The following is a 23,720-nucleotide window of genomic DNA, read 5'->3' on the forward strand; positions in this document are numbered from 1 at the left end:
TAAGTATAAAGTAGGTTGTGTAAGTGACCTGCTTCCCACAGATCTGTCTGGTCACGTTTTTAACATGTGGCATAGAGCTTTTTCCATAGTAAGTACTCAGTAATGGTTGTATGAGAGCATTATCAAAGTGATAGTTTGCCCAGTTATATTCTAGTTGTACTGTCCAGAATATTGTACTGTTACAATACTTTGTATTAGTTTCCACAGGGTTTCCAAGGAGCTGCTGGTGGATTCGAACTGCCAGCTTTTTGGTTAGCAGTCATAGGTCTTAACCACTGCACCACCAGGGCTCCATTGTTCTGTTACAAAACTTTGTATTTGTTTCCTGGGGCTGCCATAACAAAGTACCACAAACTTCGTGGCTTAAAGCAACAGAAATTTATTCTCCTAGTTTTAGAGGCCGCCAAAAGTTTGAAAATCAAGGTGCGTACTGGGTTGGTTCTTTCTGAAAACTCTGAGGGAGAATCTGCTGCATCTCTCTCTCCTAGCTTCTGGTGGTCATTGGCAATTCTTGATGTTCTTGGCTTGTAGAGTCCAGTCTCTGCCTCTGCCGTCACGTGGCCTTTCCCTGTGTCTGTGTGTTCTCCTTTTCCGTTTCATAAGGACACTCATGATTGGATTTAGGATCCACTCTAAATCCAGGATGACATCATCTTGAGATCCTTAACTTAATTATATCTGGAAAGAACCTATTCCTAAATAAAGTAAAGTTCACAAGTACTAGGGATTAGGATTTGGACATGTCTTTCTGAGGCTACTATAACCCTAAAAGGCAGTGGTGATTCTGTGGTAGAATTCTCACCTTCCGTACGGGAGACCCGGGTTCAATTCCCAGCCAGTGCACCTCAAGTGCAGCCATGACTTGTCTGTCATTGAAGGCTTGTGTGTTGCTGTGATGCTGAACAGGTTTCAGTGGCGCTTCCAGACTAAGATGGACTAGGAAGAAAGGCCTGGCAATCTACTTCTGAAAAAATCAGCCATTGAAAACCATATGGATCACAATGGTCCGATCCCATTGTGCATGGACCCTCCATGAGTCAGGGGCTGACTTGAGAGCAGCTAACAACAACTAACACTCAACCCTACACAAGGGCCTTGCAGTTTCCAAGTCACTGAAGCAATTTCTGCTACTCCTTTCAGTCTGCCTCTTTCTTTCTTCCCATTAGAGATACTATGTGGCAAGCTCTCGGCAGATTCGGCGGTTAGCAGCAGCATCACGCTCTCCTATCATTTCCCACTTTAGTGAGACTTTATCAGGAGTATCCACAATCAGAGCATTTGGGCATGAACAGAGGTTCATCCAGCAAAACAAAGATGTGGTGAATGAGAACTTAGTCTGTTTCTACAATAGTGTAATTTCAAACAGGTAAGACGGGTAGTCACTTTAATACACTTCTATCAGGACCAGTCTCTTCTTAGATATATTGTTCCCTGACTCCTAAAACAGGAAGAATGTTTTGAAATAGCAATTCATAAAAAAAAAAAAAAAAAATTAAAGCCTTAAGTCAAATTTTAATGATTTATACTCATATAAAACATATGTACTATTTTATAGGAAAAAAGGCCCCAGGTTTGGTGAAGATTAAATAAAATGCTATTAAAATTACAAATGATTAAAAAAAATTCATAGAATGTATTTTATTTGCAATTAATACTTTATAATATTTTGAATTAGAAGTGATAATTTCATGTAAAGGAGAAAAATTGACTATTAGATGTAATAGTAACTGAGCAGGTTTTACTTTTTAGAGACCAATTTAATCATATTAAACAAGTGTATGTAATTGGAGAGTAACTGATCTTCCAATAGGGTTTTTAAATTTCAATGCATAATTTTAGCTGATGTTCTGTTCTTCTGCTTTTTAATTCTGATTAAGTTTTAAGGCAAAATTCTGTAAAAGTAAAATGCATTTTTATGCAGAGGAATCCTTTAAGCCATCCTCCTTGAGACAACTCTGCATTTGGTTGAGTTTCCAAGTAAGGGAGACAAAAAAGAAAGCTGCTGTCAGTGTATGCTTGGGGATTCCCTGGAGGAGCGTTTACTAAGTGCACCAAAAGGTCTGCATCTTAGTTACTCAGAAATGTATTCCATTTCTTACAGGTGGCTGTCTGTTAGACTTGAATTTCTTGGCAACCTAATGGTATTCTTTGCTGCGTTGCTGGCTGTACTGGCTGGCAGTTCTGTAGATTCAGCAACAGTGGGTTTATCCATATCCTATGCCTTAAATGTAAGTAATAATTCGTGGTACGTGGTATGTTTATACTCCAGTTAATTAACACTCTTCTCCTTTGCCTGTTTGAATTACAGATTATATTCACTAAGTAAGGAGCGAGAAATCTGGATTACTCTAGAGGCTCGTTTCTTCCACTCTTTTGGTGGTAGCAGGAAACTGTCTCAGCAGTTCTGAATTAGCACACAGAAAAAACAGGCTGAGCAATGATGACCAGGAAATTTCTGCTGTTACATAGTTAACCAGAAATTCCCTGGTCCCCTATCCTTATAGATATATAGAGTGTGAAAGGGGTAGAGGCCCTCTCCACTGTGGCACGGCCATCCAGCTCTGCCCAGCCTAAACACAGAGATGATGGGCACGCTGAGGAGAGTATAAGCTCTGCGGCTTCTCTGCTTAGAAGTGTTTCCCTTATAACTTCTGCTTTATATTTACACCACATGGCACTAGGCGTATATGGGTTTTCATGTGCCTTTTGTACAATAACAAGTTCCTTAAACTGCTTAATGCAATTCCACATGACCTAACAATTGTTTTAGAAAGACAAGTCGAGATGATTTTGATACCTTCCCTTAGCCCTTTATCCAATACCCTTGAGGCCAGTTGCATTTCAGACTTCAGAACTTGGGTTTCTAGAAAGGAAATATGATGCATATATGTCTGAAGGGCCTAGGGTAGTACCCCATAATAAAACATTACTAGTTCTGCAATGGAACATGTGAATACGCACCCTAAGTGAGTTAAATAAACACTTTAAAGAGCGTCATGCCATTTAAAGTCAGGTTGGCCACCAAATGAGTCGGCACCAAACGTATAGAGAACTTGGAACTATCAGAGTTTTTTGGTTTTCAGAATTAGGTTTGAAGTTACAATGTTGAAGTACCTACATTAGGAGGTAGGGTGAGAAGAACGTAGAATTTAAAAAGAAAGATACAGAGTAGTCAGGAGAATCTTCCTTCTGATGGATGACTGCAGGACATCAAAGGTAATGTTTGTGTGCTATTTTGTTTTTCATTACGATGTACGTTTCTTTAGGAGTATCCCATCTATCTTGGTATTCACCATTTCTTACACCAAGTATGGACTACTTTAATATATGTTTGAATTATACTTATTCTGTCTACTTTCAAGTAATTCCATTATTTATGATATTAATGAGTTCAGTATGCTTAAATACTTATGTGTGTGTATGTATTAAGATACTTACTTCTAAGTTTGTGAAGTAGTTAAAAGAGAGAAATAACCCTAAAAAATGAACACCTATTAAAATTAAATATTATTAATATTATGTAAAAAGGCTGAAGAATATGCATTAAGTACTTGTTTTTTTGTTTGTTTGTTTCACCAGATTACTCAATCTCTGAATTTTTGGGTAAGGAAAGCGTGTGAAATTGAAACCAATGCAGTTTCCATTGAAAGAGTTTGTGAATATGAAAATATGGATAAAGAGGTAAGCATTCCTAAACAACCGATAAATGGATATAGGATTAAAATATTTGAGTGCACCTTGAATTGACATTTAAAAACATAAATTTTAAACAGAAGTTGCATTTCCAAATATATGCTATCATATTCAGCATTTCAATTAAAATTAAAACCTAATTTCTTATAAAAGGCATTATTATTTTCTATATCACTAAAATAGAGGGCAGAAAAAGACACTGCCAATTAAATTAGGACACTCCATAGATTGTAAGATACATCCCTATTTCAGTGATGTTATACAAACAAAATATACTAACCTATCTTTAAAAGGCACAGGGATTTGTCCTCTATGGATGTAGGATAAAATACACAACCTACAGTTATAACTTGGTGGGAATTGTATATTGAGGAGAGTGTCTTTATAGACATCTCATAATTATTTAGAATGTGATGGCACAATTTTTGAATTAACTACATGCTTAATGTGTTTATCTTCAATTCCATTTACTCATCATTTGCCTGTCTGTGGATGGGAAGGAGGAGGAGAATAAATCAGTCAGTTTTGTCTCCTTTAATTAACTGTAATTTGAGAGGTAGAAGAATTAGACTATTGATAGAGTGTAATGTTTGAGTTATCTAAACACTACTCATCTGAATTGCTTCTGCTTCCCAGTTCCATGGATTAACAGGGCAGGTGGTAAAGGTGACTTGAAATATTTCACTTTCTGTATCTTCTTCAACCCATCTATGAAGGTATCTAAATCTTCATGAAACTTCCCTGTTGTATATCTCTCAGGAAGAAATGTCCCTCTTCCAAATAAAAAGTTAACATTTCTAATTGTATTCTTGGTAATACCTCTTCATGTCTTCTCTAAGACTTTGCTCCGTTTACCCCTTCCTCTAATTCCTACATCTTAACCCTCAACCCCTTGCTTCTCTGGGGCTATTAATATGCCCAATTATTTGCTACATCCTCAAAATAATCCCTGGACTTTGAATACTTCTCTAGATTTTGCTCTAGATCTTGCCTTACCTTTACATAAAAATGTCATGAAAGATTAGTCAACCTTTACAGTCTCCAGTTCCCAGTATTCAATTTGCTCAGCCTGTCGTGATCTGAAAGGAGCCCTGGTGGTGCAGTGGTTAAGTGCTCAGCTGCTAACCAAAAGGTCAAAAGGTTGGTTCAAACCCACCAGCTGCTCCCCAGGAGTAAGATGTGGCAGTCTGCTTCCATAAAGACTACAGCCTTGGGAACCCTATGGAGCAGTTCTACTCTGTCCTATAGGGTCACAGTGAGTCGGAATCAACTTGATGGCAATGGGTTTGGGTTTTTTTTTTTTTTTTATTATTATTATTACCATCTGGTGACTATTGTAGTCAAATAAAAATACCAGAAGAAACCAGTTGCTGTCAAGTCGGTTCCAATTCATGGTGACCCCCTCTGTTTCAGAGTAGAACTACACTCCGTAGGGTTTTCAGTGGATGTCATCTTTCAGAAATAGATCTCCAGGCCTTTCTTCCAGTTAGTGGCCAAGTATTTAACTCTTTGCACCACCCAGGGACACCAGTACTGTTGCAAAAAATCTTGATGTGAAAGAGGTAAATTTGTCCAGATAACTCTATTCACCTCTCTGTAACCCTGTTTCTCTCCTTTCCTCTATAGCGGAATTCCTCAGAGTTGCCTGTACTTGCTGTTGGTAATTCTTCTCCTCTCATTGTTTTCTGGACCTCTCCAAACAGGCTTTCCATCCTACCACTCTGCTGAAACTGCCCTTGTCATAATCACCAATTGTGCGTCCTCGGTCCTCACTTTACCTAGTGATCTCTCTCACTTCCCTGAAAGCGCTTCACCTCACTGCCCAGGCACCACACTCCCTTAGTTTTAGTCTACCTCCTGCTGTTTCTCACGTATACCCAGCAAGCCCCCTGCCTTTGATTCCCTTCGCCTGGAATCCATTTCAGCTGTTATCCACAGGGCTTGTTCCCTCACCACGCCACATCAGGCCTTCCTCAATCACCCTTATTAAAATTACACCAGCCCACCAACCACAGCCCTGCCTATTGTTCTCCAAAACTTTACCACCATCTCACATTTTACGTAGGTTATGTGTGTGTTTCTGTCTCTCCCCACCAGCACACACGCTCAATAAGGGCATTTGCTCATTGCTGAATCTGCAGCAAGTCAAATTTGCGGCGTAGTAAACCCAGTGTTTGGAGAATGAATAAACAAAGTGTCCTCATCTCAGCTAAAATTTCAGGTTACCTTCAGCCCCTGTATAGGGTTTTAGAAGCTTTTTCTTAATAACTTGATAGAATATGGGAAGCCTTGTCACTTCTAAAAATTTATTTCTAAGGTTGCCTTATAACTATGTGAGAAATTTTATATTGGCAATATTTAAAACTGTTTTCAGAAATCATAATCTACCAATACTATCTTTCATCATTTAGCCTCACTTTTGTTTAGATGCATGAAAATTCATTTTGCGGGGGAAAGATGCTTTTTATTGTAATTAATAGTTTAAAAAATTTTGTTTTGTTTTAAGGCACCCTGGATAATGTCTAGAAGGCCTCCATCACAATGGCCCAATAAAGGCATAGTGGAGTTTATTAATTTTCAGGCTCGATATAGAAATGATATTGGTTTAGCCTTACAAGATATCACTTTCCAGACTCATGAGGAAGAGAAGGTACCATATATATTATATATTTCACTTTTCCTTTACTCTGAATAAATTCACTGTTAAGATCAAAGTATGATACAGCATTGAATATAAGATGGCCTTTTGTATCAGATTTCATATAAAAGTAATAAAGACGTGGTTGTTGTGTGAAGAGTAAGGTTTCCTTCTATGAAGAAGAAGTATTTGTTTTTTTTTAATTGTTCATACATTTTTGTGAGAAATGGTTCTAGTATATTTTTTTGTTTCCTCTATCAAGTAAATTGCAACGATAAGATTATGCTACCTATAATATGGTGAATCCATGGACTGGCATATTTGTATCATCAATAACATAATTTTTCCATGACTATTTAATGCAGTGGGGAATGCTTGAGATGTAATTTAGTAAATAAAAGCTACATACAAAACTGTTGATGGTATGATATCCGTTTTGGGTTTTGAAAAAGCAAGCAGATATGCACATTAGCAAAAACACTAGAATAATAGCTATAAGGCAAATGGTTCTCTTCACATGCTGGAATTTCAGATGATTTTTGCTTTATACTTTCCTACATTTTTCAAAATGTTTCATAACATTATTTTTCTAATGAGAAAAAATATTCTAAAGATAAAAGTAATAAAAAAATAACTGCAATATCCTATTTTCCCTTTTTCAGAGCTCTTTTGTAGCCCCAAATGTCTGTTTTTCTAACCCTCTAAACCAGGTCCAAGGAGTCCTGGTGGCGCAGTGGTTAAACACTTGGCTGCTAACCGAAAGGTCTGCGGTTCCAACCCACCAGTCGCTCTTCAGGAGAAAGATGTGGCAGTCTGCTTCGTAAAGATTACAGCCTTGGAACCCCTATGGTACAGTTCTACTGTATCCTATAGGGGCACTATGAGTCAGAATCAAGTCAATAGCAATGGGTTTTTTGGAAACCAGGTCCACACCAGTAATGTAAAGGACAAAAATCTTGTCAGAGCAAATGAAATTATTCTGGAATTTTGATTACCCCAATTCATTCAACACCCTCAATAATTTTAATGCAATAGTTGTTTTTATATGCCAGGGATATTTGAAGGCATTCGTTTGGATTTTCTAGCCTCTCTGGCAAAGGGTTCTGGTCCTCTTTGCTTGCTTGCTTGCTTGCTTGTTTTTTGTTGAAAAAAGGTGGAGAAAGCTCCCTTGTTAAAGTCCCAGAACATCAGCTTATTCCCAGCGCCTCCTCTGCCTCCACACTTCGTGGCTAGTCCAGAGATCGTTCAGGTATCTTTCTAGGCTACTGGGTTTCTCTTACATGGCAACCGAATTACCCAAACCTAGAGGAAAAACAGATACAAGCCAAAGCCCTTCCAGTGCATAAGGAGTGTCTGAGTAGAAGGCTGATCCTTAGAAGTCACATTACGTCTTCCATGACAGTCAAGGTTATTCTAGTTGAAAATATTAAATCTTACTGACCCAACACCTAACGTATTTATTGTCAGTTGCCAAGGTCCCATTCTCTTACAGAAATTACAGTGGAAACTGTTCATAATCATTTCGTTACAGATTGGAATTGTGGGAAGGACTGGAGCAGGCAAATCAACACTATCAAATTGCTTGTTTAGAATTGTAGAGAGATCAGGAGGCAAAATTATTATTGATGGGATTGACATATCAACTATAGGACTGCATGACCTTCGTGGCAAACTTAATATTATTCCACAGGTAAAGCCTATTTGCCGTAGTCTTTCTTAACTCACTCCAGGTGATCTTCTTTTTCTTTTTTAATGTGTGCCTTCTAAGCATATAAATCCACTTTTGGAAGCCAGATCATTTTAAATATATTATGAAAAATCACTGTGTAATTGAAACCTATTAAAGACTTACTTTAAAGCATTCTTCCTAAGGGCATTTATCTATTTGACAAATCAGTACATCTCTTTGAAAGTTTCCTTCATAACAGTAAGTGCAAATAAAATTGGAATGAAGAGATCAGACTAAAACACACTAATTTTTTGGGGAAAAAATTACTGAGGACTTTGCTTAGTTAGGAGGAGCCCTGGTGGCACAGTGATTAAGCACTGGGCTACTAACCAAAAGGTTAGTGGTTTGAATCCACCAGCTGCTTTGCAGGAGAAAGATGTGGCAGTCTGCTTCCGTAAAAGTTACAGCGTTGGCAACCCTGAGACCGCTCTATTCTGTCCTATAGGATTGCTATGAGTCAAAATTGAATTGACTTGACAGCAGTGGGTTTGAGGGACACAAAGGGAAAAGGACAAAGGACATTAATTCAGTTAGGTTGATTTTCTCAAGTCTTTTGATTTGTTTATCTGTGGAATCAAAGGAAATTGATCATTAAGAAGTACGGAAATTGTTCTACCCAAAGCAGTTTACAAATACAATGCAATCCCAATCCAAATACCAACAACATTCTTTTAAGAGGTGGAAAAACTAATCATTATACGGAAAGGGAAGAAGCCCCAGATGAGTAAAGCACTATTGAAGAAAAAGAATAAAGTAGGAGGACTAACACTACATGACCTCAGAACCTACTATACAGCTACGGTAGTCAAAACAGCCTGGTACTGGTACAACAACAGATACATTGATCAATGACACAGAAATGAGAACCCAGATGTAAGTCCATCCACCTTTGGTCACCTGATCTTCGACAAGGGCCCAAAGTCCATCAAAGGGGGAAAAGACAGTCTTTTTAACAAATGGTGCTGGCAAAACTGGATGTCTATCTGCAAAAAAATGAAACAGGACCCATACCTCACACCATACACAAAAACTAATTCAAAGTGGATCAAAGACCTAAATATAAAGCTAAAAACTATAAAGTTCATAGAAGAAAAGATAGGATCAACACTAGAGGCCCTGATACACGGCATCAACAGGATACAAACCATAATCAACAACACAAACTCCAGAAGATAAGCTAGATAACTGAGATCTTCTAAAAATTAAACACTTACGCTCATCAAAAGACTTCACCAAAAGAGTAGAAGGAGAACCTACAGACTGGGAAAAAATTTTTCGACAGTACAAGTCAGACAAAGGTCTAATCTCCATAATCTACAAGAAAATCCAACACCTCTACAACAAAAAGACAAAGAATCCTATTAAAAAATGGGCAAAGGAAAGGAACAGACACTTCACCAAAGAAGACATTCAAACGGCCAACAGACACATGAGGAAATGCTCGCGATCACTAGCCATTAGAGAAATGCAAATTAAAACCACAATGAAATACCATCTCATCCCGGCATTACTGGCACGAATCAAAAACACTGGAAATAACAAATGTTGGAGAGGCTGTGGGGAGATGGGAACTCTTATGAACTGCTTGTGGGAATGCAAAATGATACAACCATTTTGGAGAACGATATGGCACTTCCTTAGAAAGCTAGAAATAGAAATACCATACGATCTAGCAATCCCACTCCTAGGAATATATCGTAAAGAAATAAGAGCTATGGCATGAATAGACATATGCACACCCATGTTCATTGCAGCATTGTTCACGATAGCAAAAAGATGGAAACAACCTAGATGCCCATCAACAGATCAGTGGATAAACAAACTATGGTACATACACACAGTGGAGTATTACACAACGATAAAGAACAATGATGAATCTGTGAAGCATTTCATAACATGGATGAATCTGGAGGACATTATGCTGAGTGAAATAAGTCAATCACAAAAGGACAAATATTGTACGAGACTACTACTGTAAAAACTCATAACAAGGTTTACACACAAAAAGAAACAATCTTTGACGGTTACAAGGGATGAGAGGGGTTGGGGGTGGAAATACTAAATAGACAATAGATAAGTGGTAACTTTGGTGAAGGGTAAGACAGTACACAATACTGGGGAAGCCAGCACAACTTGTACAAGGCAAGATCATGGAAGCTCCATGTGTCAATAGACACATCCAAACTCCCTGAGGGACCAAATTGCTGGGCAGAGGGCTGTAGGGTCCATGGTCTCGGGGAACATCTAGCGCAATTGGCATCACACAGTTGATAAAGAAAATGTACTACATTCTACATTGGTGAGTAGCATCTGGGATTTTAAAAGCCTATGAGCAGCCATCTAATTTACTCCACTCGTCTCACCCCTTCGGGAGCAAGAAGAATGAAGAAAACAAGATACAAGGGAAAGATTAGTCCAAAGGACTAATGGACCACAACTACCACAGCATCCACCAGATTGATTCCAATACGCTAGATGGTGCCCAGCTACCACCACTGAGTGCGCTGACAGGGATCACAATAGAGGGTCCCGGACAGAACTGTAGAAAAACATAGAACAAAATTCTAACTCACAACAAATGACCAGACTTACTAGCCTGACAGAGACTGGAAAAACCCAGAGAGTATAGCCCCTGGACAACCTTTTAGCTCAGTAATGAAGTCACTCCTGAGGTTCACCCTTCAGCCAAAGATTAGACAGCCCCATAAAACAAAACGAGACTAATGGGGCACGACAGCCCAGGGACAAAGACTAGAAGACAGGAGGGGACAGGAAAGCTGGTAATAGGGAAACCAAGATCGAGAAGGGAGAGTGTTGACATGTTGTGGGGTTGTTAACCATTGTCATAAAACAATATGTGTACTAACTGTTTAATGAGAAACTATTCTGTAAACCTTCATCTGAAGTACAGTAAAAAATATTTAAAAAAAAAAGTATGGAAATTGGCTCAAGAATATGCCACTGGAGTAAAAAATGGCTTATTCAATTGAGTTTGAGAGACTTAAGCTATGTTCTGAGCATTTATAAAATACCTTTATATTATCTTCTTCTAAAAATACTAAGATACTAAAATCTCTTGGTCATGTTGCTTAGGTATATACTTGTATTAATGAATTTACTTCAAAACAAATTTGAGTATAATCTGGAATTCTGGCAGGGTAAATTTTTAGTGGAGAAAAGAGACATTAGTTACTCCTCTTTTATAAATAAATACAAGTGTAGTAAAATATAGTTTTATCAGGCATCTTGCTATAGTGGAAAGAACATGGGTTTAGCCTTTTTTGAATTCTAGTTACTTACCTTCTGTGTGGCCTGAGGTAAGAGCTCTTTGGAACCTCCTGCTTAATGTCTGTAAAATGGAGATAATATCTACCTTTCTGGGTCAGTATGCTTATTAATAATATTCTATATATACTATATATTATAATCATACTGCATTATATAGTAGCCTTGACTAAATGGGCAGCTGTCATCACCATTATTCTTGTGGTTGTTGTTGATATTAGTAATAATAGGAGACAAAAAGAATCAAGAACCTTATAACAGTTTAATCCAAGTTATAGTTTATTCTGGTTCTTTCCTGCTTTTGTTTTAAATATAAAATGAATTTGATAACCATGTTCAGTTTGATTACTTTGCTTTTTCCTTATTTTCTGAGTCTGATTTAAAAAAAAAAAACAAAAAACTCTTAACCATGTGACAGTAGGATTCCATTATTCTCTAGGACCCCATTTTATTTTCTGGAACCCTTCAAATGAACCTGGATCCTCTGGACAAGTATTCTGACGCTGAGCTGTGGGAAGTGCTGGAATTGTGTCACTTAAAAGAGTTTGTGCAATCCCTTCCCAAGAAGCTGCTGCATGAGGTCTCTGAGGGCGGTGAAAACCTCAGGTAAGCTTCTAAGAACAGAGCTTGCTGAGGTTATTCTTTCCAAACTCCTTAGAAACTTGAATTGGCCTCAAAGGGAAACTGCTTCTGAGCCACAAGGAGCGTGTTTGGTCTGTTCGAAGTGCACTATTGCTGATTCCCTCTAGGGAAAAGGGATAAGAATAAAATGGTAGCCGCAGGCTGGGAAACTGCTGGTAAAGGGGAAGAATAAAGAACAATGCAGTATGAAAGGTCACTATTTTAACTGAATCTTGTAAACATTCCTATGATATTAAAAAAAAAAAAAAATTGCTGTCCAGTCAATTCTGACTCATAGCAACCCTATAGGGCAGAGTAGAACTGCCCCATAGGGGCAGTTTCCAGGGAGAGGCTGGTGGATTCAAACTGCCAACCTTAATTGAATCTTGTAAAGATTCCTACCATAATAGCCTTTAAACTTATTTACAACAAATGTAAGGGGCTACTTTTTCTTCATCACTGTTTGATGTCTTATGACAGTCACCTTCATGTGATCAGAGACATTTATGACAGTCACCTTCATGTGATCAGAGACATTAGGAAAGTGTGACCTAGACCCCTCAAGACCCTGCACGACGTAATTCCATGTTTTTCTCTTATTCCTTTCTCCCTTCCTGTCTCTGTATCTGTCACGTTGGCTTTACTGCTTCATGACCATGTCAGGCCAACTCCTGTCTGCCTCAGGGAGTTTGCATCTGCTGTTCCCCTTACCTGGAACAAATGTCCCCCGGAAATCTGCATGGTTCCCTTTCCATTTCCTTCAGTTCTTGACTCAAAAGGCAACTTTTCAGTCAGGATTTGTTTGGCAAGCCCATCTAAAATGCCAGTCCCCAGACCCACACTTTATATTCCCCTTTCCTGGGTACTTAAATTCTTCTTATTATACACTTAAAAAAGAAAAAAATCAAACCCATTGCCATCAAGTCGATTCCTACTCATAGCGACTCTATAGGACAGGGTAGAACTGCCCCATAGGGTTTCCAAGGAGCGACTGGTGGATTCGAACTGCTGATCTTTTGGTTAGCAGCTGAGCTCTTAACTGCTTTGCCAGTAGGGCTCCATTATACACTTAGTGTATTAAAAAATACTGTTGTATTCATAGGAGTCCCTGGGTAGTGCAAATGGTTAAACACTTGGCTACTAATCGAAAGGTTGGCAGTTAGAATCCACCCAGAGGCACCTCAGAATGAAGGCGTGGCAATCTACTCCTGAAAATTCAGCCATTGAAAACCCTATGGAGCATAATTCTGCTCTGACACACATCGGCTTGCCATGAGTGAGAATCGACTCAATGGTAAATGGCTATTATATCCTGTGCTATATACTCTTATACTCTTGTAACGATACATTTTACTCAGTTATCCTGTTTACGTTTTCCCTCTCCCCATAAGAACATAAGCTCCATGCAGAAAGAGATTTTTTTCTGTTTTGTTCATTGCTCTATCCCTGGAACCTGGACAAATGCCTGGCACATAGTAATCGCTCAATAAATATTTGTTGCATGAATGAATGTTTGTGGGGCGAGGTAGAAAGAGAATGAGTAACAGTATAATCAGAATTTTATTATTTTTATTTTATTGTGGTTTAGGTGAAAGTTTACGGCTCAAGTTAATTTCCCATTCAGAAATTTATACACATATTGTTTTGTGACATTGGTTGCAATTCCCACAATGTGACAACATGCTCCCCCTTTTCACCCCAAGGTTTCCTGTGTCCATATGTCCAATTCCTGTCCCTTCCTGCCTTCTCGTCCTGCTTTTGGACAGGAGCTGCCCATTTGGTCTTATATATTTGATTGAACTAAGAAGCACGTTCCTCACATGTATTATTTTTTGTTTTATAGGTGTGTCTACGCTTTGTCTGAAAAGCAGGCTTTGGGAATGGTTTCAGTACTGAGTTAGCAGAGCATATGGGGGCCATAGTTTTGGGGGTTTAATCAGAATTTTAGAACAGTAAAAGTGTAACCATAAAGTACATGGTTGAAATTAGTTTACTGCTCTTTTTTTTAACAGCGTTGGACAACGGCAGCTTGTCTGTCTTGCTCGTGCTTTGCTTCGAAAAACGAAAATTCTTATCTTGGATGAGGCAACAGCCTCCATCGATTTTGAGACTGATAACTTGGTGCAGACCACTATCAGGAAGGAGTTTTCTGATTGTACCATCCTGACCATTGCTCACAGACTGCATTCTATCATTGATTCCAACAGGTATGCTTTATTTCTTTTCAAAAAGGAAACATTTCCCGCTTAGATAGCTATTGGGCATAGAAAACATGCTTAACTCCTTGCCACTGTTAAAGAGTTTTATCTACACTGAGAAATAAACATTTTTTCTGATGGCATAGAAGATATTTTCTAATTAGAGGAAAATGTTAATGCTAAAAGAATAACATTAGAAAACTTGATTTCTTTCCTAAGTTAACTAGTCCCTATATTTTATACTGAAATTAACTAGTTCACACAGTGATTTAAAACTTACATTAGCAAGACCAAAAACGGTGAGATGAAATATTGATTATAGGTTGTCTGACTGGCTTCCCTTCATGCTGCAGAGTGCTTGTTCTCGACTCTGGGAGGATTGTAGAATTCGAAGCGCCTCAGAACTTGATACACCAGAAAGGACGTTTCTTTGAAATGATAACAGAAGCTGGAATAACTCAAGACTTAGAGGCAAAAAAATAAGTAATGTTAGCTGTATGTTGATTATACAGGATAAGAAAAAAAACCGTAGTGTATAAAAAGAATAATGATGGGGCATAAATGCACAAGGGCAGGCCCCTGGCTACGAGTTGGCACAAATGCCTATAGGCCCCATGGCTTCTAATCAGCCTGGGTTGCACCTTACCTTCTCTCTTCCATTCATGCCGTCTGAAGTGCCCACCTTCTCCACTGTCTAAAGTGCTAAGAACCACTTATCCTTTAAGCCACTGACTTCATTCAGTATTCATGTCCTCCACAAAGCCTCTCCTCATCCCCCTCCCTGCACCCCAGTCTGGTTTAGATGCCCCCTTTCTGTGCTTTCATTAGTCCCATGTGCATACTTTTAACATGGCAGGTACCATATTCTATTTTAATTCTTTTACTTGACTGTCTCCTCTACTAGATAAACATACTTGCAGGTCAGAGTCCAGTTTTAATCATCCTTGTATATTACTTTCCTAGCATAGTGCCTTTCACGTAGTTGATACCCAACAATTGTTTGTAGAAGGAACAACTATTTTTGTTCAAGTAATGTGATAAATGTGCTTATATGCATATAGAATATGTGCTAAGCTACTGTATGGTTGATGAAATGATAGAGAAATCATGGAAATAATATTATGAGCTATTCAGCTGCCCTTTGGAAAAGATAATTATATATTAACTGTATTTGATGATCTGCTTTATTTAAAAATGTTTTATAATATGTTTAGTATTTACCTGTGAGTAAAAAAAAAAAACACTATTTTCTACGTAATATCATATTTTGTCTGGATCAGTCTGAGTGGGTTATGCATTATATGGTATCCATTCAGGAGAAGATGATTGATTTGTTGTACTAATCATATTTGAAGGGCTTTTTCATTTAGTAGTTTTATGTAATAGAAGCAATATTATTTTTCTGAATTGCGCTTCCAATTTGAAGTGTTCAAACTTCAGTGGTATTTTCCTTTCAAGATAATTTTAATAAAATATTTTAACATGTCCTTTAAGGGTTGTTAGCCGTTTCTTTTATCCTTCCTTTGTACATACACAACTCTTGGCTCATCCCCTGAGTATTTGTGAAAAGTTTCCTTAAATTATTGAATCATGTACTATCTACTGTCTCAACCCATTAGAATCTTCTAACGTAACTTCAAGTAAGCTACTTGAAGTTTTGTCCTGTCTTTGCAATCCCTAAAGTGCCTGCCACTGTGTTTTATACTCAGTAAACATTGAATTGAATAAACATCTATGGAATTCCGTTTAAAAAAGGATCTAGATATCTCATTAACATCAGTTAACAGATGCTTTAGTCTCTTTACTCCTATAGTTTTAGTGAATCAATCAGAGCAGTTGCATAATTTAAACATCTAATGGTAAATCAACAGTAGAATTGATAAACTGTAGTATATTCACACAGTGGAATGCTATACAGTTATCAGAATGAACGTATAGCAGCTACATGCCGCAACGTGGATGCATCTCACAAACACAATGTTGAATGAAAGAAGCTAGCACAAAAGAATACTATTATATGATTCCATTTATATAAAAGTAAAAATTAAAATTTAAAAAGGAAAAACTAATCTGCAATTGTAAGTCAGGATACTGGTTACCCTTGGCGAGGAGAGGAAATTATTGAAAGAGTATACAAGATGAGCTTCAGGGATAATGGTTACGTTCTGTTTCTTGATCTAGGTATTAGTTTAGTTAGTGAAAATTCATTGAGCTCTATACTTAGGATGTGTGCGATTTTCTACATATATAGTAGTTAAAGGATAAAAATAAGGCAATGATAAAATAACTATGAAAATTACTAACTGCCAAAGGTACTCAAAGATAATTTTATTGTGTTTTGAGAAATTAATGTTTCATTCAAATTTCAATTGCGTACATCAGGCTTGTTCAATCACTGAAGTACACTAGAGGCTAAGGGTAGGGTACTCAAAATGACTGGATTATAGAGACGTAGTATATTTGATTTGAATAAAAATCATGTTTATTCAATGTCTGATTTGTGTAAAGATTGTAACTTCAAAACAGATTAAGAAAATAAATAATGATTATAATTTCAGTATGCAGAAATGTTTGTCTTAGCTGATAGAAGGAAAATTCTAGGTAACATTAAGTTGACTTCTTTCAGGATAAGGAGAATATTTATTATTGAAAGCCCACCATGTGCTGGGTAACGTGCAAGGCACTAGAATCATTTGTCATTTTCAGTTCTCACTGAAGATTATAACAAAGGTATTATTATTAACTATATTTTACCAAAAATGATGCTTTGATTCCAAGAGGATCTTTGCCAGTAAGATGTTGAGCCCGGGTCCACGTGACTACAGAACTATTGATGCTGTTTCCAGTTCTCCTCATTCTTAGCAGAGTCTCTTAAAGAGAGCTTGTAGTTTACAAATGAGGAAGAAAGATTTTAAACCAATACCTTCGTAAAATAGTAAATGGAACTAAAGCTTCAAATATATTATTAGTAAATTTAACCCATAAGAAATACCCATTTTTGTAGGTCAAAAAATCGTTGAATATACTTCTGAACATAGCTTTGATATCAGACTTAGTGTTAAGGAGATTTAATATTGTATTTTAATATGCATACAAATAATAAATAGTTCTGCCTGTTATAGAGGGCTTTTCTTTTAGGAAAAATAATCAAGAATAAGAAAGTAATTTAAAATTATGGTACATACCCATAATGGAATACTACGCAACGATAAAGAACAATGATAAATCCATGAAACATCTCACAACATGGATGAATCTGGAGGGCATTTTGCTGAGTGAAATAAGTCAGTCACAAAAGGACAAATATTGTATGAGACCACTATTATAAGAACTCAAAAAAAGCTTTACTCACAGAAAAAAACATTCTTTGATGGTAGGAAGGGAGCGGAGGGGAAATCACTGACTAGATAGTAGACAAATGTCAACTTTGGTGAAGGGAAAGACAACACACAATATAGGAGAAGTCAGCATGACTTGACCAAAAAACAAAGGCATAGAAGATTCCTAGACACAGCCAAACATCTGGAGGAACCAAGTTGCTGGGGCTGGGGGCTGAGGACCATAGTCTTGAGGGACATCCAGATCAATTAGCATAACATCGTTCCTAAAGAATATGTTCTACATCCTGCTTTGGTAAGTAGCATCTGGGGTCTTAAAAGCTTGCTAGTGGCCATCTAAGATACATCTATTATTCCCATTGCATTCAGAGCAAAAGATAATGAAGAAAACAAAAGACACAAGGAAAATATTAGCCCTAAGAGCTAAAGGACCACATAAACCAGAGCCTCTACCAGCCTGAGCCCAGAACAACCAGATGGTCCCTGGCTACCACCTCCAGCCACTCTGTCAAGGATCACAACAGAGAGTCCCAGACAGAGCAGGAAAAAAATGTAGAACAAAATTCAAATTCATGAAAAAAAATCAGATTTACTAGTCTGACGGAGATTGGAGGAACCCCCCAGACTACGGCCCCCAGGCACTCTGTTAACTCAGAACTGAAACAACTCCTGAAAACCACTTTTCAGATAAAATTAGATAGGCCTATAAAACAAACAATAAAACACATGAGGAATGTGTTTCTTAGTTCAATCAAGTGTACAAGACCAAATGGGCAACTCTTGCCCAAAAGTAAGATGCCAAGCAAGAAAGGACAGAAATTGGACAAATGGACACAGGGAATCCAGGGTGGAAAGGGGGAGAGTGCTGTTGCATTGTGGGGATTGCAATCAATGTCAGAAAACAATATGTGTGAAAATTTTTAAATTAGAAACTAACTTGAGCTGTAAACTTTCTCCTAAAGCATAATAAAATTAAAAAAGAAAAAGAAAAGAAAATGTCTTAGTTATCCAGTGCTCCTATAACAGAAATACCACAAGTGGATGGCTTTAACAAACAGAAATTTATTCTCTTACAGTCTAGGAGGCTAGAAGTAGAGATTCAGGGTGCCAGCTCCTGGGGAAGGCTCACTCTCTCTATTGGTTCTAGGGGAAGGTCCTTGTCATCAATCTTCCCTGGTCTAGGAGCTTCTCAGCACAGGGACCCCAGATCCAAAGGACACACTCCCTTCCCAGCGTTTCTTTCTTGGTGGCGTGAAGTCCCTCTCTGCTTTGCTTGATACTCTGTTTTATATTTGAAAAAGAGACTGACTCAAGATACAACCAAATCCTGTAGATTGAGTCCTGCCTCATTAATATAACTGCCTCTAATCCTACCTCATTAGGATAGGATAATCACATCAGATCACAAAATGGTAGACAACCACACAATACTGGGAATCATGACCTAGGCCAGTTGACACACATTTTTAGGGGACACAATTCAATCTATAACAGAAAGTAATATAGTAGTTAAGAGTTTAGGTTCTGGAGATAGGGTGCCTTGTTAAATCCCAGCTCAACCACTACTTACTATCTGTGTAAACCTGGGGAAGTTAACTTGTCTGTGCATATTTGGTAGTAATAATTGCACCTACCTCCTAGATGAGTTTGGAAAAGTAAACATATTGTTGTTGTTGTTATTGTTGTTAGGTGCCAAACAATTGGTTCTGACTCATAGCGACCCTAGGTACAGCAGAACAAAACACTACCCAGTCCTGCTCCATCCTCACAACCATTGCTATATTTGAGCCCATTGTTGCAGCCACTGTGTCAATCCACCTCATCAAGTGTCTTCCTTTTATTTGTTGATCCTATACCTTTCCAAACTTGATGTCCTTCAGGGACTGGTCCCTCCTGATAACACGTCCAAAGTACATGAAATGAAGTCCCAACGTCCTTGATTTCAAGGAGCTCTCTAGCTGTATTTTTTCCAAGACAGACTTATTTGTTCTTCTGGAAGTCCGTGGTATATTCATTATTCTTCTCCAACACCATAATTCAAAGGCATTAATTCTTCTTGTGTCTTCGTTATTCATTGTTCAGCTTTTGCATGCATATGAGGTAATTGAAAATATCATGGCTTAGGTCAGCCACACCTTAGTCCTCAAAGTGACATCTTTGCTTTTCAACACTTTAAAGAGGTCTTTTGCAGAAAATTCGCCCAATGCAATACGCCGTTTGAATTCTTAACTCCTGCTTCCAAGGGCGTTGATTGTGAATCCAAGTAAAATGAAATCCTTGACAACTTCAATATTTTCTCTATTGATTATGATATTGCTTATTGGTCCAGTTGTGAGGTTTTTTGTTTTCTTTATGTTGAGGTATAATCCATATTGAAGGCTCTAGTCTTTGATCTTCATTAGTAAGTGCTTCAAGTCCTCTTTCAGCAAGCAAGGTTGTGTCATGTGCATATTACAGGTTGTTAATGAGTCTTCCTCCAATCCTGATGCCGAATTCTTTTTCATATAGCACAGCCTCTGGGATTATTTGCTCAGCATATAGATTGAATAAGTGGTGAAAGGATACAACCCTGATGCACACCTTTCCTAATTTTAAACCACGCAGCATCCCCTTGTTCTGTTTGAACGACTGCCTCTTGGTCTATGTACACATTCCGCATGAGCACAATTAAGTCTTCTGGAATTCCCACTCTTCAGAATGTTTTTCATAATTCGTTATGATCCACACAGTCGAATGCATTTGCATACTCAATAAAACACGGGTAAACATCTTTCTGGTATTCTCTGCTTTCAGCCAGGATCCCTCTGACATTGGCAATGATATCCTTCTTTCCAAGTCCTCTTCTGAATCTAGCTTGAATTTCTGTAAGTTCCCTGTCAATGTACTGCTGCAGCCATATTTGAATTATCTTTAGCAAAATGTTAATTGTGTGTGCCATTAATGATATTGTTTGATAATTGCCACATTCTGTTGGATCACCTTTCTTTAGAATGGGCACAAATATGGATCTCTTTCAGTTGGTTGGCCAGGTAGCTGTCTTCCAAATTTCTTGGCATAGATGAATGAGCACCTCCAGTGCTGCATCCGTTTGTTGATACATCTCAGTTGGAATCTCAGACAATTCCTGGAGCCTTCTTTTTCACCAACACCTTTATTGCAGCTTGGACCTCTTCCTTCAATACCATGGATTCTTGATTATATGTGCCTTCTGAAATAGTTGAATGTTGACCAGTTCTTTTTAGTACAGTGACTTTGTGTATTCCTTCCATCTACTTTTCACGCTTCCTGTGTCGTTCAATATTTTACCCACAGAATCCTTCAAAATTGCAACACAAGGCTTGAATTTTTTCTTCCGTTCTTTCAGCTAGAGAAATGCTGAGCATATTCTTCCCTTTTGATTTTCTAAATCCAGGTCTTTGCACATTTTATTATAATACTTTGTCTTCTCGAGCCACCCTTTGAAATCTTCTGTTCAGCTCTTTTACTTCATCATTTCTTCCATTTGCTTTAGCTACTCTCAGTTCAAGAGCAAGTTTCAGAGTCTCTTCTGACATCCATTTTGGTCTTTTCTTTCTTTCCTGTCTTTTTAATGACATTTTGCTTTCTTCATGTATGATGTTGTTGATATCATTCCACGACTCACCTGGTCGTCTGTCATTAGTGTTCAACGCATAAAATCTATTCTTGAGATGGTCTCTAAATTCAGGTAGGATATACTCATGGTCATACTTTGGCTATCGTGGACTTGTTCTAATTTTCTTTAGCTTCAGCTTGAACTTGCATATGAGCAATTGATCTCTTCCGCAGTTGTTCTGATTGGCCTTTTTCTGACTGATGATGTTGAGCTTTTCCATTTGTCTCTTTCCACAGATGTAGTTGGTTTGATTCCTGTGTATTCCATCCAGTGAGGTCCACCTGTATAGTCGCCGTTCATGTTGTTGAAAAAAGGTATTTGCAATGGAGAATTCTATCACTGGTTTTGCAAAATTTTATCATGTGATCTCCCACATCGTTTATATTACTAAGGCCATATTTCCCAACCACTGATCTTTTTTCTTTGTTTCCAACTTTCACATTCCAATCACCAGTAATTATCAGTGCATCTTGATCACGTGTTTGATCAATTTCAGACTGCAGAAGTTGGTAAAAGTCTTCAACTTCCTCATCTTTGGCCTTAGTGGTTGGTGTGTAAATTTGAATAATAGTCATATTAATTGTTTTTCCTTGTAGGCATATGGATATTATCCTATAACTGACAGCATTGTTCTTCAGGATAGATCTTGAAATGTTCTTTTTGCTGATGAATGTGACACCATTCCTCTTCAACTTGTCATTCCAGGCATAGTAGATGATACGATTGTCTGATTCAAAATGTCCAGTACCAGTCCATTTCAGCTCATTAATGCCCAGAATATCAATCTTCATGAGTTCCATTTCATTTTTGATGACTTCCAATTTTCCTAGATTCATACTTTGTACATTTCGTGTTCTGGTTATTAATGGATGTTTGCAGCTATTTCTTCTCATTTTGAGTCATGTCATATCAACAAATGAAGGTCCTGAAAGCTTAACTCCATCCACGTCATTAAGGTCGACTCTAATTTGAGGAGGCATCTCTTCCCCAGACATATTTTGAGTGCCTTCCAACCTGAGGGTCTCATCTTTGGCACTGTGTCAGACAATGTTCTGCTGCTATTCATAAGGTTTTTACTGGCCAGTTTTTTCAGAAGTAGATTGCCAGGTCCTTCCTAGTCTGTCTTAGTCTGGAAGCTCTGCTGAAACCTGGCCATCATGGGTGACCCTGCTAGTATTTGTAATACTGGTGGCAGAGCTTCCAGTATCACGCAACACACAAGCCACCACAGTTAGAAAAACTGACAGACCTGTTCTTTTCTGTGCTTATTTGGTAGTAATAAATGCACCTCCCTGCTACAGGGGTTTTGAGAAGTAAATCATATAATACCTGTAATCACTTAGAACAGTGTCTGGCATATAGAAAACGTTCAATAATACGTTATTTAAATGGAGCCCTGGTGATGCAGTGGTTAAGAGCCTAGACTGCTAACCAAAATGTTGGCCATTCAAATCCACCAGCCACTTGGAAACCCTATGGGGTAGTTCTACTCTGCCCTATAGGGATGCTGTGTGTTGGGATCGACTCCACAGCAACTTTTTTTTTTTTTCAATTTAAATACCAACGATCGTAGCTCCTTGTAATTACATTCTTTGTGTTTACAAAATCATATCATGGGGCACATATTAAGTAAATAAAAAGGAAAAACCTAAGCCAATATTTCTGAAAGTCTAGTCTAGTCACAGCAACATTTGGAAAACTGCAGGTTAAAAATAAAACATGGCACTGAACGGTGCACAATATTATCTCACTGAGATGAAGCAAAGGTGAGAAGGCAGCTTCTAGGGTCCTAGGGCAGCTCTCCTAGTTCCTTCCTAGTTCTCCTTCTAGTGCCCACTTTTCTAGCTGTCATTTTGTGTGCAAGTGGACCATCAGTAGAAACCGGGAAGTTAGAACTTCTGGCTATACTACGAGCCACATTTTTCTAAACGTAATGAAAAGGAAGACAAAGTCTGTAGTTTATGTTGCTGCTATGCTGCTGAGATAATGAGGTGAAGGTGATGGGTGTAAACCCTATAAAGGCTAATTTACTGCTCTTGTTGATGATTGCTAACTAGGATACTCACTTGTTATTTATAGAATGACCAGTCTGAGCACGTACATAGTTATCGTAGCAGCCCAAACATAATAAAGTTTCATCTGTTTCAAGAGTGAAGCAGAAAGAGCAAATTAAAGATGAACAAATGTACTGGGTTAAATAGTATCCCCTCAAAATTCACATATACCCAGAACCTGTGAATGTGACCTTATTTGGAAATAGGGTCTTTGCAGATGTAACTGAGTTACGATGAGGATATATATACTTGGGTCTAAAGCCAATGCCTGGTGTCCTTATAAAGGGAGGGAAATTTGGACATACGCAGTCACAGAGACACAGAGGGAAGATGGCCATGTGAAATTAGAAGCAGAAATTGGAGTGATGCAGCTATGAGCCAATGAATGCTAAGAATTGTTGGCAACCACCAGAAGCTAGGAAGAGGCAGGAAGTTTTCTTCCCTACAGACTTCAGAGGGAGCATGACCTTGCTCACACCTTTATTTCAGACTTCTAGCCTCCAAAACTGTGAGAGAATAAACTTCTGTTG

The 23,720-nt window shown here is 38.0% G+C and overlaps 1 protein-coding gene across 1 annotated transcript in view; it reads left to right on the top strand.

The window, feature by feature from the left end:
• The window catches only part of LOC101344692 (multidrug resistance-associated protein 1-like), a 101,419-nt gene extending 86,035 nt beyond the window's left edge, over positions 1–15,384 (top strand). Inside the window, exons 21-28 of the mRNA XM_012554133.2 lie at positions 1,167–1,366; positions 2,102–2,228; positions 3,580–3,681; positions 6,200–6,343; positions 7,863–8,021; positions 11,785–11,951; positions 13,979–14,173; positions 14,518–15,384. Coding sequence (XP_012409587.2) covers positions 1,167–1,366; positions 2,102–2,228; positions 3,580–3,681; positions 6,200–6,343; positions 7,863–8,021; positions 11,785–11,951; positions 13,979–14,173; positions 14,518–14,647 — 1,224 coding nt within the window. The 3' untranslated portion in view covers positions 14,648–15,384. The remainder of the gene's footprint in view (positions 1–1,166; positions 1,367–2,101; positions 2,229–3,579; positions 3,682–6,199; positions 6,344–7,862; positions 8,022–11,784; positions 11,952–13,978; positions 14,174–14,517) is intronic.
• The last annotated feature ends 8,336 nt before the right edge of the window (positions 15,385–23,720 follow it).

Source organism: Trichechus manatus, unplaced genomic scaffold, assembly GCF_000243295.1.
Source record: "Trichechus manatus latirostris isolate Lorelei unplaced genomic scaffold, TriManLat1.0 scaffold00012, whole genome shotgun sequence".
Taxonomy (NCBI): domain Eukaryota; kingdom Metazoa; phylum Chordata; class Mammalia; order Sirenia; family Trichechidae; genus Trichechus; species Trichechus manatus.